Source organism: Cavia porcellus, unplaced genomic scaffold, assembly GCF_034190915.1.
Source record: "Cavia porcellus strain 051 isolate PalLab524CR breed Dunkin Hartley unplaced genomic scaffold, mCavPor4.1 scaffold_27, whole genome shotgun sequence".
NCBI lineage: Eukaryota > Metazoa > Chordata > Mammalia > Rodentia > Caviidae > Cavia > Cavia porcellus.
Genome location: NW_026947510.1, coordinates 13502526 through 13517896, shown reverse-complemented (window position 1 = coordinate 13517896; position 15371 = coordinate 13502526). Strand labels below are relative to the sequence as shown.

The 15371-nt window shown below is 34.9% G+C and overlaps 1 protein-coding gene across 1 annotated transcript in view; it reads right to left on the bottom strand.

Annotated features, from left to right (window-relative positions):
- Nucleotides 1-2812: 2812 nt before the first annotated feature.
- The window catches only part of Malrd1 (MAM and LDL receptor class A domain containing 1), a 647937-nt gene continuing 635378 nt past the window's right edge, over nt 2813-15371 (bottom strand). The window contains exons 39-40 of the mRNA XM_063237894.1: nt 7239-7314; nt 2813-4092 (exon numbers count right to left, since the gene is read on the bottom strand). Coding sequence (XP_063093964.1) covers nt 4009-4092; nt 7239-7314 — 160 coding nt within the window. The 3' untranslated portion in view covers nt 2813-4008. The remainder of the gene's footprint in view (nt 4093-7238; nt 7315-15371) is intronic.

The following is a 15371-nucleotide window of genomic DNA, read 5'->3' as shown; positions in this document are numbered from 1 at the left end:
CACAGTTTGTAGAAGATACCATGCATGGTCAGCAGATGCCAAGGCAGGGTGGCATGACAGAAGGATGTGGCAAAAGTGTCTTACTTATGGCATGGCAGTCAGGAAGCAAATACAGAGAATCAAGAAGGAGTACAGAAGGCATAGACCTTTCCAGGCACAACCCCACTGTCACACTCCTCCAACCAGCCTTCGCCTACCAGCATCACCTTTAGTTATAACCTATTGATGAGTACCATGCTTCATGATCCAATCACCTCCCAAGCCCCACTCCCCAAGGCCCACTGTGAATGCATAAGGCTTTGAGTGACGTCAAGATATCAACCATAACACTCTCCAATTCTATCTCATTTCTATATATTCTCTCCCTCCATATTGTTCTTGAGAACCATGCTATGCACAATTAATATGCAAAATTAAGTGTTTAATTAATACCTATTGCTAAATTAATTCTTAGAGAAACATGTTATTCATGATCTCTGGAATCAGCAGTACTTTTATTAGCTCAGTATCATATCAACAACAAATAATTATGTTGATTTCCTAAAAAGACATCTCAGCAATAGACTTCTGGACAAGTAATATTAAGTTCTGGGGAAGTTGCCTCTAAAACTGCCAAACGTAAGTCCAAATAAAAAAGGCAAATATTTTCAAAAGTAAGGAAATAAAACTCCTTATTATTCTTCCACATTCTAGAGGAAAAAATGTATTCTTCAGAGTACCTTATTCTTCAGAATGTTTAATGACAGTATCAGTGTGAATCTTAAATGGATTCATTTTATAATCATTTTTATGCATACTTCAACTAATTCATAGTTAACTGAGTTCTTTAATTCAAAATATGACATGTACTTAGTTTTACTGAAATTTCACCAAGTGCATGCTTGTAGAAAGAGATGTCTTTCCACTTGTAATTAATTATTCAGGGATAAGATCTTGATTTTAATGGTTACTTGACTTAAATCTTAAACTACACAGTGGTTTCCTAAACATTTTATGAATGAAATGCAAAACATTTTGTAAGCTGACACAAAGAAAAGCACAACAGCATTAGGAATAACGAAGCTGTCATTGATTTGACAGTGAAATATATATTTGGAGTTCTATTTTTATATAGGCATTTTGGGTAAAAATCCCTCTATCCTTTAATACATATTTTTTACATATTAATAAGTGTTTTCTCTGGATTTGTTTATAAGAATGAGGCTCAGTGCTACTTACTGGAAAAGATATTGCTCCAAATATAGTCACTGGTCTACCTGAATGCATGACCTTACATGCTAAGCTCAAGGAGGCAGTATTTTAAATAAACTTGAGGTTTTGGTTTTTGGTGTAATAAGTATGAGAAATGACTGAAGGCAAAGAAGACAGAAAGAGAAAAGCAAATCATTAGTTTTTCAAAGTACCATCTAAATATTAAAAAGATGGAAACGGTAAAGGTGATAAAGGTGTAATAGAATGATATGTGACATTCATAAGACAAAAAGGTATTGACACTTCACGTATATTTGCTAGTTTCCCTTCAGCTAAGTATGCTTTGTCTTATTTGTAACTTATCATTATTGTCTGAAATTGGGCTGTTTCTAGCTAAAATATACTTGGAAAAATTTTGTAAGGTAGTGTCCAAAAAAGCTTCTGTGGTGCTAGGACTCTTCTGTGTTTTCCAACTCGGATGCCCCCAACCACATGAGGATATAGAGTTCCTGAAACGTGGTTAATTCAACTGAGGGATCACAATTTCACTATATTTAGCTATAATTGGTTTAAATTTCATAGTAAATAGCCATACATCACTAGTGACTATCATAGTATACAAATACTACATTTATAAGTTACAATATATAGAATAGAACAACAATCAGTATCTTTTACTGTTTGGAGTTATTATAAATATTGTTTTATGATTAAAGTATATTTTGGGAAATGGTCTAGTTATATGAATCCAGTTAATAATAAGCTATTGTAATAAATATCTGTACATTAATAGGTTCTCTGTATTGCTCATATATTTTTACACGATATCTATTGGCTTAAAAAAAATCACTTCAAACAAATTCTATGCCAGGGTGAAAATCCAGATGTTTTCATTACTTAAAGTTGAGTTACATAAATTGTGAACTCTGTATTCTGTTTGTTGTCCTTTCTTCCTACTTCCCTGCATCTTAGAATCACAATGATGCACATGTGGACTTATACCAAGAAGTTTTCAGCAAAGGAGAAAACATACAAAGAGAAATAAATAGTCTATCTCTAAATCTCATATTAAATTATGAAAACTAAGTGTGGTTTCTTACCTATTCTGTTGATTGGATAAGAAAGGTTTTATTCCTCTAGTTTTATGTGCCATGTGTATTTATAAGATCTTAGAAAATGTTTGATTAAAACATTTTAGGGTACATATAACTTAACTTGACATGAAGATAGTTTTAAATACTCTTGAAGGTACTCTCATTTCCCCTCTGTTGATTTTCTGTAATCATTCAAATTTTGGAGCACTTTGTATGTTATGAGTTCACTCAGTCTTCCTATCAAACAGGCAAGTTTAGTTTGAATAATCACTTTTATTATAAATGTCATAAAGTAATACTTTTCTCACATTTTTCATGTAGTTGCTTTGAGGTCTTTACTGAGACCATACCCCACTTCTGGACTTAATGCTTTTTAAAGACTCCTGTATGCGTAGGCAATACGCATTTCAGTAGATACGCAATTCAGTAGATAGGGATGACGGTTTTCAGCAAAAATAAGTTCAACTTCCAAAAATGCTTCCACAATGCCAGGGCCCAAACAGAAAGAAAAAACAAAACAACTACGATTGATCTTTTCTCATATTATTTTTTTGAGTCAGAAATTTTATTATTATGAAAGTAGCAATCAAAAAAAGATTAACATACAGTAAAACAGTATTATTCAAAAATTAACTCAGATACACTTTAAGGTTGATTTACTGCAAAGTTAATTAAAAATGATTTCTAAGCAAGCCTGTGCTCTTATGAAATGGTATAGAGACTTGCATTGTATACAACTTCATCATTTCTAATTCTAGTTTTATTCCAGTACCTACACCACCTACCTTACAATGTGCTCCACAGGTCCGACTCCCTGATAGAGTGAAGACTCGGGCCATCATAGTGGCCTCTTTTTCTCTCAATGATTGGCTTAGAATGCCTTGCCTGACCAATGAGAACCGTGTGTTTCTGGAAGTGCATGCTGGGAAGATTTCCTAGGTGTAAAATATGAAATGCAAGTAGATGTGTACTGTTTCCTGTCTCTAAACTTTACTGTTAATACAATAATGCTGCATCTTATGTGACTATTATCTAATCTACAGAGGAACTAACTTAGAGTGTGGGCAAAGAAGTCAAAAATCCAAGGTTCTTGCTGAGGTCCTAGAAATACTGCAATAATCAAAGAGGTGTGCATTTCTTCATTTATGATTCGTAAGATGCCTGGTACATTACTTAAGTCATTCAGATGTTTTTCAGTTTCTTTTACTGTGATGCTTCTTAACTTCTATTTTAACATTATTTTAAACCTATAAAAAGGGTCCAATGATTATTTGAAAAATGTAAGTACACAACCATTTATCACATATTTTCAAAATATAGAAATAGATTTTACTCTGTGTATGTGGATTATGATTTGTTCTTTCTTGCTAGTTTGCATATCAAGTAGGTTTGCTCTTGTTTCTAAATTATAGCACAAAAAAGAAAAGCATTTTAAAACATCTTTACATTCAAGATTTCAAACAATTATATTTATCACTTAAACAACCACCATGTGATCAATGGAAAACAAATTAAGAACATTTCATTAAAGTATTCATCTGAAGATAAAGTATTGATTATAATTCATTATATTCTGAAAGAAAAAATTCTGAAAATGTGTAATTATCATGAACCAGTAAGTTGATTTTTTTCTCCTTTTACTGTTATATAAGTTGGCTTAGAGAATGGAATTTTCTAATGGTTCTAGTGGAATTTTCATGTTGGCTCCAACTTGATCTTGATTCTACTGTTTGAGATGATGAGACATAGATTCCAGGTTTGTTGTTGGCATGCCGTAAAATGGATTTGAGAAGGAGTATACAGAACTCTAGAGAAGAAATACATATTTATAGTTAGGATTTTGGGTGTTAAAATAACAATTATCCCTAAGGATTGGGTCAAATGCACCAAGTTCCTATTGGATTTTCAATGCTGGATAAATTGAAGCAGCCCTGGGCCTTGCTCCAGCATCTCTAGCAGACCTTGAAAGACCTTCGACACAGGGCTAGTCTGTGGTCCCAGCATCCTCTGGACCTGAGTGCCACTATGTCATTTTTACCTTTTGTAGAATGTAGGTACACAGTGGTCAGGATATGGCTGCCTGTTTATTTGGTGGTGGTTTCTCTAAGCCTGTTATACTGAATAAAGTTAGGTTTAACAGGCTATCACCAAAATACAAATACAAAAACAAAAACAAAAACAAAAACACCCACAGCTGTTACAGATAACAGCATGGATTAGAAAGTTGAAAATATGGAAAGTTCTACAAGGTTCGCTGGTTTCTTCAAGAGATAATTTGGAAGAAAAAATAAAGAGAAAATGGAACCTAGAGATGAGCAGAGACATACCAAATTATATCTATCAATTTAAATATATTTTAAACAGATGCTGATTTAAAAATATAGTAACAACTACTTCATACAGGAGAGAATGGGGGTAGGTCAGTAAAGAATAGTTGGTGATATCAAGAAATCACTGTTAAATGTTTTGGTATGATACTTTGCTTACATTTTTCAAAAGTTTCTTATAACTTAAAGATACAGTTGGAAATTTTAGATGTGATAGATGTGTTTAATTGTATTTAGTTGATCACCTTGGTGACCACCTAAGGGATTAGGAAAGCAGCCTCTTGGTGAGTGAAGGGGCCCTGACACTAGATCTTATATCTGTCCCTGGCTCCTCCCTCTCTTGCGCTGTCTAACAGCCTGCTTCAGAGTCACCATGAACTAAGTCGCTTTGCTGTGCCGCCTCTTTCTATCCTGATGTTCCTGCCTTGCAGCAAGCTGGTCATAGACCTGCTAAAACCATAAGCCAACGTTCCTGAAATTGTGAGCCAAATAAACCTCTGCTTCACCGATTTGTAGGTGTCAGGTTTTGTGGGCCAGCAATGGGAAGGCTACTACAAAAGATATCTAGGGCTCGCTTAAAACTTCTCGCGTAGGCTCAGGGAATAGCTGAAAACAGTAATGAAGTAAGACGGGTGGTGGTTGATATGGACAATGCCAGTTCTTTCTTTATCCTCTAAATATCTATAGCAGAAGGAGTCATCTGTCAGACTTCTTACAATAACAACTGAAGCTTACTTTTCTGTTATAATATCAATAAAAATGGATTTAATTAATGTAAAATTTTTTCTGACATAATTGAAATCAAAACAGCAACGTAACTGTCACAGGATTTCTTCAGTTATCTTTTAACGAAAGAAAAAAGGCATTTGCAAAAGGAATAATTTTCCTTTTACCAGAATGAAAATAAATAAATAAAAAGAAATCACTTTGAAGTTACCCTAAAATTATCAATTGCATCCACCGTATGCATATACAACCTGCTTGGAAGCATGCTGAATGTGGGTTTTTTGATTTAGAACTCTGCTCATGGTGCGAACCAAAGGTCTGAATTCTAGGGAAGCTTCTTCCCAGTAGAAAATCAAGAATGCATACCACCTTTGCAGCTTCCATTTAGTTACTGCAAACTTGTGAGATGTTATTGTTAATAACTAAATCTAAAATACTTCATTTTAATTCTTTCCATCATTTTATTTATAGATATTAAAAGGTAATATCAGGTTGTGCTAAAAAAGATTTTCTTTTCTCTGATCAAAATGAAAACAGGTTTATATTGTATCTTCCTGTCTGGTTTCTTAAATATTATTTGTACTCATTGTCCACTATAAGGCTGCATTTCTGCTTTTATTGACTTGATAAATCATTGAAACTAATTCTCTTCTGTTCAGGGAAATATCTTTTTTTTTCTCATTTCTACCAAAAATTACCAAAAGTATGCATCACATCATGGTTGAAGAAAACATGAAAATAAAAAAGGTAAGGATTATATTAGGCTCCAGTCACATCATCAAAGGTTCTAGAACTGCTAGAAACTATCTAATATGACACTTTGATAGTCATTTCAATGAAAACAACAAAATAAGAAACTTGGTATAATCTACTAAGGAAAAAATAAAACTTGCTTTCTCTATATTCTACTTTACATGAAAATATATCTGATATAATGTTTCTAAACTTAGACATAAGGAAACTTTCATATGTAGGACCCAATGTGTCAAGACTAAACTTATTTCATATCTGATGAATATTCATATTATCTATCTAGGAATGGGATATGATATTCCAGAATGGGCATAAAGTTTCTAGACATAACATGGAGGGAGCTTGTGTAGAGTAGGGTGACTACTAACAATATTTCATTGTACCGTGAATATTTGCTAAGAAAGGACATTTAAGAGTTTGAGATCTCACACATATGAATGGGAAGAGAGTGAAGTGATAGGTATGTTAATTGCTTGATTATGGTTATGATTTCTCTATATGATCATGTATCACTTAAAATTATCCAACTTTTGCTTGCCAGTATTTCAGTAAACTTACAAAATGATGTAAACAATTAAAAAAAGATAAGTAACACATTTTCCTTGACATTTTCTCTTTAACCTACATGTTACTTCATTCCCCTCGAACAGTCAAGAAATATGCAAGTCATTTTCATTTCTGTTTTCTTCGTCTATGTTATTAGGTAAGGATTCTGACTTCTCACATCTAAATTTAAAGAGAATACAAAATGCGATACTTTGTTTAGTCTTTTCAGACAAAACTTGAACACTCAAAGAATATTTACTGTGAACTTCTGACAAATACTCTGTGGGTTAAACTGATATTTCCCAAGGTTTTTCAGCTCTGAATGCAAACAGTTACTACAAAGCCATTTAACAGTGAACTGATTGTAAAAAGCAGGTCAAAACTGTCATGAAATGAAAAATTCTTGTTATACATTTATAGACTGAAACTCCTTTCTACTCCTAATTGAAATCACCCCATTAAGAAGTTTCTCTTAGCTGCAGCATTGAAACATGTCCAAACAAAACTAGTTCAGGGTGTGTGTGTGTGTGTGTGTGCATGCACTTATGGTTAAATGTGTGATTGTGATTTTGCAATAATACAATTCATGATTGCAACTTACCTGGATTTTCTCAGGGTTTTTCCAGTTGCCATACACTGGATTGACAAAGGCACAGTTACCACTGCTCTCAGTTTTCCTTAAAACACATAGGGTCACCACAAAAAAATAGGTAAGTAAGTATTGAAGTGCAGATCCGTAGAAACTTTTCAGAAACACATTATACATCCAGCATACTTATTTTCATGTACGTATTTCATAATTTTGGTGTGACATAATTTTGCTCAAGACAGCTACATTCTTGAAATGTAACTTGATTTCTTTAGCATTTAGATCCAAATAAACCCAAACAAATAAACATGTATATAAGTGTCAAACTTTTACATCCGCAGGACCATTTGCCTGACCATGAAGACAATTTTAAAATTATGGAGTTAGGGTCTTTAGACTTTTAGTTGGAAAATTTAAGTTTAGGTCTTTTGAAGGACTTTTCTGTTGGTGTTTCCTTTCATAAAAATCACACAGAGCCTTTGGTAATCTCACATACTGGATGATCTCTGCGTGATTCACCTGAGTTAACTGGTAATTTTCTTTTTATACGTTTAAGTTTATTAGAAGGTAAGCAGCCACAGAACACTTAGTTAAAACTGATGAAGAAAAGTAACTATCACAAGAACAAAAATGATGTAACTATGACTTGTAATAGTATAAGGAAAAGTTTCAAATGTGAATGTGCTTGAGCGCTCGTGCACGAGCACACACACACACACACACACACACACACACACACACACACACACACACTGTGGAGATTCTGGGTCTTCAAGGGGAGCTGGAAAAAAATACATAATACATGAATATATTTTACTAGATTGGCTACACTGTTAAGTAATGTTTATCCATAATACATCACTAAATCCTAACAGAAAAGAAGAATCACTCACTGATTTTCTTTTCAAGAAGACATTTTCAGAGATGACCTCTGATTGTCATCTCCCCAAACCCCATGGGCCTTTTCTGAGAAGCAACGGTTTTGCTGAGTCTCACAGGCTGATCTGAGTAATTATGTTTGGCCTCCAACATACCTCCTGTGGAGTCAGTACCTCCCAAGCTTCTCATCTCCACTGCTTTTCAACTATTGGTTTAAATATGTAACAGATTAAATATTTCACCCTCATCGAGACTACATTTTGGTTACATTCAGTTATTTTGTGATTGTTATTAGAAAAAAATCATCATAACCTATGTTTCTTTAGATACGTCCACAAGTATCTGTTAATTTGTTAACCAACAGAGTAATACTTATGGGTTTCAACCAATTAGGGTGAATGCACTATTTTTAACTTCTTGCATTTACTTCTCTCAAAATTAGTCTGTGTTAATTTCTCAAAGCAGAAAGCTCGGAGGATAGGGTTAGGACAGGCCGCTCTCAAAATGGGGACTAAGAAAGGAATACAGTGCAAATTTGGAGAGTGTTGAAATGCCAGAGCTGCTCCCAGAAGGACTCTAGATGAGGTAGGGAGTCTCCATGCTGAAAGGAAATTAGGAACTAGGTAAATACGGCACACCACTTACAAGAAGGGCTCATAAAAATTAACTTAGGCTGAAATCAGGAAGCAGGAGGAAATTCGAACCAGCAGACAGAACAGATGGTGCAAAGGCCAGGCAGGTGACATGGAAGGGACAGGTTTGGGAATCCAACTAGAAAGAAGTGTGGCACAAGAGACACCAAGGACTATAATACAGGCAGCCAGTTATGACTTTGGGCTGCCAGACCCCACTTGAGCCAGACCAACATGACCCACAGAAGTCAGGTAAACTGATAAAATGTCTGACCACAATAATTTACTTACTGAAGCCAGAAAGATGTCTTAAATTATTAAGATGTATTAAATTATTTCAGATATCTGAAATAATTTTCCACTAAAATGATCAAATGAATATATTTAGATTTCAGGAATAACATGACTATAAAAAAGGAAGATGATTCCTGGGCTTAAGAATGTGGAATTATAATCAAAGAGGAAAGAGTCATTGTGTGAACAGAGGAAGGTGAGCAAATGTAATAGCCTCCTATCTCAAATTTTATTAGTAGCCTCAAATTACTTTTATTTCTCCAAGGTCAAAGGTATGGCTTCCATTCTTGGGATTCCCGTATCTTTAGCTTGAATCTTAATGTCATTTCTATCTATAAAATAAAATATTACACATCAATTATAGCTCCTTTCAGTAAGTAAGTTTCTCATGTCATCCCATGTGTTTGCTAAACTTTATGATACTGATTTTCCTCTTCATCAATCATCTGTTTGACATCCCAAGAAAAAGAGATTTGCTTAAAATATGTAGACAACAATATACATATTTGAATACTAATTTTTATGCCAATTCTAATGATTATAGAATAACAAGTCTGCACCAGGTTTACAATGCAATGTGTAACTTGTATCTGTTAATAGGCAGATGGTGCTATGGGCTGAGGTTCCTAAGAACAAAACCACCTCTGGGAATGAACCAGGGAATGACTTAGCAGTGGTGAGTAAATGATAGAAAGTTGCATAGGCCACACTAATTTTTCTCCCAGAACTTCTCATGTGTTCACAGTAATTATTATTAAGCTCCTCCTACTTATGCTATGTGTAGACACTGTGAAAGGTCACCTGCTGAATGACAGAAATATGTCAGTATAGAATTAGGGTAAATCTGATATGAATTTCTAATTTTACTTTAGTCAGCATGTCTATCTCATAAAAGAATTCACTTTATGAATTTTGTCACTCCTTACCGACAAAATTGAAACCTGTTGAAAAACCACGGAGGAGACTGTAATAGTATGAAATTACTAAAAGGAAACAATGAAGAAAAATGAAAAGATTAGAACAAAAATTCACCCATTTTGTGACAGGTAAACAGGGGTTGACTTCAACATTACTTTATATGTTTATTTTTAACAACTTTATTGAGATACAACCCATATGCCAAACAGTTCACACATTTAAAGAATACAAGTTAATGGTTTATGGAATATTAATTTTAGTTACTAATTGTTAGAGTTCTGTGAAAGATATATATAGATATAGATATCGGTATACATCTATACTTACGATTACATATAGATATATACCAATATCTGTATATAAACATTAAATGTGTCATTGGAACCACTTTTAATGATATAATTTGATGCTATTAACTACAGAAGGTTTTTTTTTTTTTTTTGTACCAGTAATCGAACTCAGGACTTTGTGCTTGCCAGGCAGATGCTGTGTCCCTGAGCCACATCCCTGGGCCAACAATCACAGAGCTTTGAACCATCTCCACTTTCAAACTGAGATTCCATAGCCATTAGTCGCACCATTGCTCTGTCTACATCAATGAGCTAATTTCTATGTATTGCTTCTAAGGTGCCTGACGATATTTGAAGATCTCAGGCATGATTACTGTGAGCTAAGTGGTCGGTGATCTTACAACATGGTTATTGGCTCTTTAAAATGATCTTAATTCTTCTTTCATCCTCTTTCTCTTCTCTCCCTCCTTCTCTCTCCATCTTTTGTTTCTCTTCCTTTGAACAAGATCTATCTCCCCATTTCCTATTATCTTTTACTTTGCTCTTTAATTATATTTTGGGTTTCTCATATAAACCCTGCAATATTTAATCTTGATGGTCTGACTTATTTCACTTAATATTGTGGTCTCAAGGTGCATACATTTCCTACAAGTTATTCAGATTTATCTTTTAATCTTCCTTGCCTCCAGAGTTTGGGATTAATTGAAAGCTCACTAAGATAAGGAAAAAATAGTGAGGTATAACAATTAGTGATAATAACAAGCACTTTAAATTAAAAAAAAATTGCTTAGTAATGTAGAGCTAGCAAGGATCTTTGTGTTTATCATGTCCATTCCTTTTTAAAGCAAATGGGACAGTGAGAGGCTCCCCCACTAGACCAAAATCTCTGGAGTATAAAGATCATATCTGATTTTCCTATTTCTTTAGTCCAATACTATGTTCAGAAGCAGGATTACAGGAGGAATCAATTAATTTGTGCAGAGTGGGTAACATAAATGGATACAGTCTGAAAACTTAATAATGGGACAAAGTTCACTAACCATTCTCTGCTCTGATCCCTCACTCATGCCAAATAATGTGCTCATCAACGCCCAGAGAGGAAATAAAAGTCTTGGTTTACTATTGTTCTATTAAAGTCACATTGGGATGCAGTTTCCTATTGCACTTAGCCCAAGATTTTAAGCAAACCAAAACAGACTTTTGTGCTCTGTCTTTATCAGATTTTTTTTTTCTAGTTACATAAGTGACAGCCACAGTAGTAGCTTGGGGGCTTTCCTGGAGAGGTGAGGAAATGAACTGAATACACAAGACTTTTCCATCTTTTGCTGTTATATGGAAGCTGAAAAAGTCATGACAGGAGAAAAATTAATCTGGTACTAAAAATCTCATTTCACAGAATCTGACAAATAAAAGTCCATGTCCTTCAAAGGTATGCTGACAAATGGATCATTCACAGATGAATATCAAGGTCTTCAGATGAATTTTCAGGCTATTAAGTACTTGATTTGTTACTATTAGAGAAATATGTTCTCTATCCATAAAAGTGCATGTGATTTTTTAAAAAAGATTCATTTGAATGATGAAATATAGCCAATTCCCGGTGAAAATGGAATTCATTTATTCTAGGTATCATGTTTATTATATTACATTGGTTTTAGTTTGATTTATGCTGAATTTGGAAGAGTTCTGCAGTCATCATTTCTACCTCATTCAAAACTTTTCAATTACGTTTTCCCAAATATTTCTGTTCCTGACAATAAGGAGCAGACTTTGTAAGTTACGTTTTTGGTACAATTTAGATATAGGTAATGAGCATTTTCATCACAGGGGATGATATACATCCCTGTACAGGATGCATCTTGACTCCTCCTTGTTTCCCATTCCCCTCCGCTTGAACACCTCCCTTCCCTTCAACACCACTTTTCCGCCTTATTTACAAAACCTTTGCTTCAATTTTACTTTTTTCTCATTTTTTATTTCCCATTTCTTGCTTTACCCTTCCTCCTCCCTAGTTCCCCTTTCCATTCAAACAATTTCTTTTTATTTTACAATATCTGCTGTGCATTTTGGTCCGTATTTATGCTTTTGGTTTTTCGCACCAGAGAGACAATGAGATGTTTACACATACGTATTTCATCTATTTCACTTGAGTATGGCCTCAAAGTGCATTTATTTAGCTAGGAATGTCTCAGATTTACCCTTATTTAAGGTTGAGAAGTACTCCATTGTATAAAAGAAACCACATCTTTTATGCCCACTCATCCACTGATGGGCATTGGGGCTGTTTCCAAAATTTAGCTATTATGAACTACGCTGCTGTAAACATGGGTGTGCATATGCTGCTGCGGTGTGATGCTTTGAATTCTTTTGAGAAGATAACGAAGAAGAACAGCTGGGTCAAGTGGGACCTCTACTCCCAGTGTTTCTGAGGAATCGCCACACTGATCTCCACAGTGACTGCACCAGTGTACGCTGTCAACAACTGAGAAGTGTTCCTTATCATTTTATTTTCCTTTTGTTGGTTTCCTGTCTCTCCCATCTTTTAAATTGCTTTTCTTACCTTGTGGATTCTTTCTCTCAGTGTTTCTGGATTGTAGTCTTATCTAAAATATCCTTCACTACACTTGGAAAGCTGGTTTGGTAATCATGAATTTCTTCAGTTCTTTGCTGTGGAAATATCTTATTTCTCGAGAGGAAAAAAAAAAGTGCTCTAAAGGATACAACTGCAAGTGTGTTTAGGGGTGTTAAATAGATGACCATATTAATGTTTTTGATTGGACCACTGAACACAACTGTTTGCAGTCTCACTGTCTGTCCACTTTGTATGCTTTGATCCTGTGACTTGAACAACTATCTCTAAGATGATAATGTGTAATCTATTAACTGGTGATTTCTTACTGTTTTTTTTTTTTTTTTTTTTTTTTTTTTGTAGTTCTATATTACTTGTACCCTTACGCTGTTTTGTTTTTTCTCTTTTTCCTTTTAAATAAAATTTTAAAAAGTTTAAAAAAAAGAAATATCTTATTTCTCCTTTGATTTTGAAGCATAGTTTTACAGGATACATCAATCTGACTTTGGGTTCTTTTCTTTTAGGACTTGAAATACTTTACTCCAAGGTCACTTTGACATAAGGGTTTGTGTTGAGAAGCCTGCTTGATTCTGATTGGCTTCCTGTATAGGTGACTTGCTTATTATCTCTAACAGCTTTTAGCAATCTGGCATTGTGTTGAACTTCTGGGATACTGATTATTATATGCCTTTCTATAGATTTACTTTCATCATGACTAGTCAGAGTCCTAAATACCTCACTTATTTGTACATTAAATTCTTTTGTGTGTTTGTGCTTGGAAAGTATTTTGCCAATATTTCTGTAAGCAATTATATCATTTGTACTGTCTCTGGCTTTCTCATCGACTCCAGTCAATATTATGTTGTCCTTCTTTGCAACATCTTGCAGCTATTGGATTGAATTTTCATAGTCTCTAGGTAGCTTTAAGAATCTTTCTTTTCATGACTGTTGACTACAATCCCATCTTCTAGATCTGATATTCTGTGTTCACTTTGATTCAATCAGTTATGTATATTTTCAATGGAAAATTTAATCTCCTGGCTGTTTTAAAATCTGTGAATTTCATTTCCTTTCTATGTTGGACATTCAAGATTTCTATTACTTCCCTAGGCTCTTCTATTTTTTTAAAAAATCTGTGTCTGCTGTAGAGACACTGAACAAGTCCTTCATTTCAATCATCTTTTTTTAACCTGAGAAATTATTTCTGATCTGATTTTCTATATTGCCTCATTCTTTTTTTTTTTTTTTTTTAACTTCTGTTGCTACCAATCCTGAAAAGTCAAGTATGTGACTTTTGATTTACTCTCTTTCATTGTCTTCTGGACTTGTCCTAACTATGCTGGAGGTGTGGGATTATATTTTGCTTCTGCATCTTGTCATTTTCTATTTTTAAAATTTTAATGTGTCTTCTGTGTTGATGTGTATAAATTGCTTATGGTAGGTGCCTTTATTTCTAGCATCAGGGTCTCCCTAGGAAATGGCTGTTTCTCAGAGTTGTCCTCTCGGTGTAACTGGCTCTTGGCCTTTGTGTCCTACGATCCTATCTTTCTACTTTATTAGGGATGAGACATTGCTATCTGGCTCAGCACTCAATCCTTTGGCATTGGATTATGGTGATGATTATGACTGAAGATAATCAGTGTTGTCATACAAAGGAGAACAACTGATTATAATAACTGTGTCGCCCTGGCTAAATTAGTACAATGAAGAAGAATAATCACACCAACCATACCCTAGCAACTGTGAAGCGGTGGTAACTATTGATTTAGTAGCATTAACCTTATGAGCAAGATCTATAGTTATTTAACAAAATCCAACATAAACCAAGAACTTGTATGCTGTGAGTTTTCCCTTAGTAGAGTGATTTTACACTGCAGGTTGGGACGGTGTTTAAGCAGGATAGAGGGAAAATGGAGAGATAAATGAACAGAAATGTAGAAGAAGCAAGGCCAGAAGACAAAAGATGATCATCAACCTTTGGGAAACTAGAGAAGAGGACGGGAGAGAAAGAAAAAAGAAGAAAGCTAAAGAATATTGAAGTGAACCAGACAAAGTTCACACTCGTGAAAATATCCAAAAATCAAGAAAGATAACTGAGAAAAGAAAGAAAATCAACATAACAACATGAGCATTAAAAGCCAAAAACTAAACAAGCAAAAACAAAACAAAGCAGAACAAGAAACCCCAGAACAATTGAATTCCTCTGGTGCCTTCAGTTCTATAGTAGTGTCTAGCTCAGAGCCCAAATCTGTGCTGGGCAACCCCGCCAAGTCTGCAGCAGGGTTATTACTTGGTGTGAGACGCATCTTTGCCTCTGGATGTGCAGGCTGGGGCCGGTTTGCAACGTGCCACTTTCTGTATGTCCCTCGATGGCCTGCACATGCCTGCTTCCTCCGTTTGTCTCTGCCTTGCCTTCCCAGTTCCTGTGGCCTTTTCAGACACACGCAGCCCACGGCTGTCCTAGTCCCATGTACGGTTGGCCCCGCCTGGTCCGTGCGCAGCTTTCTCTGGTCCACTCCACTGTGTCACCCTCTTCTCACGTGCTAGGAGTAGGCAGATGGGG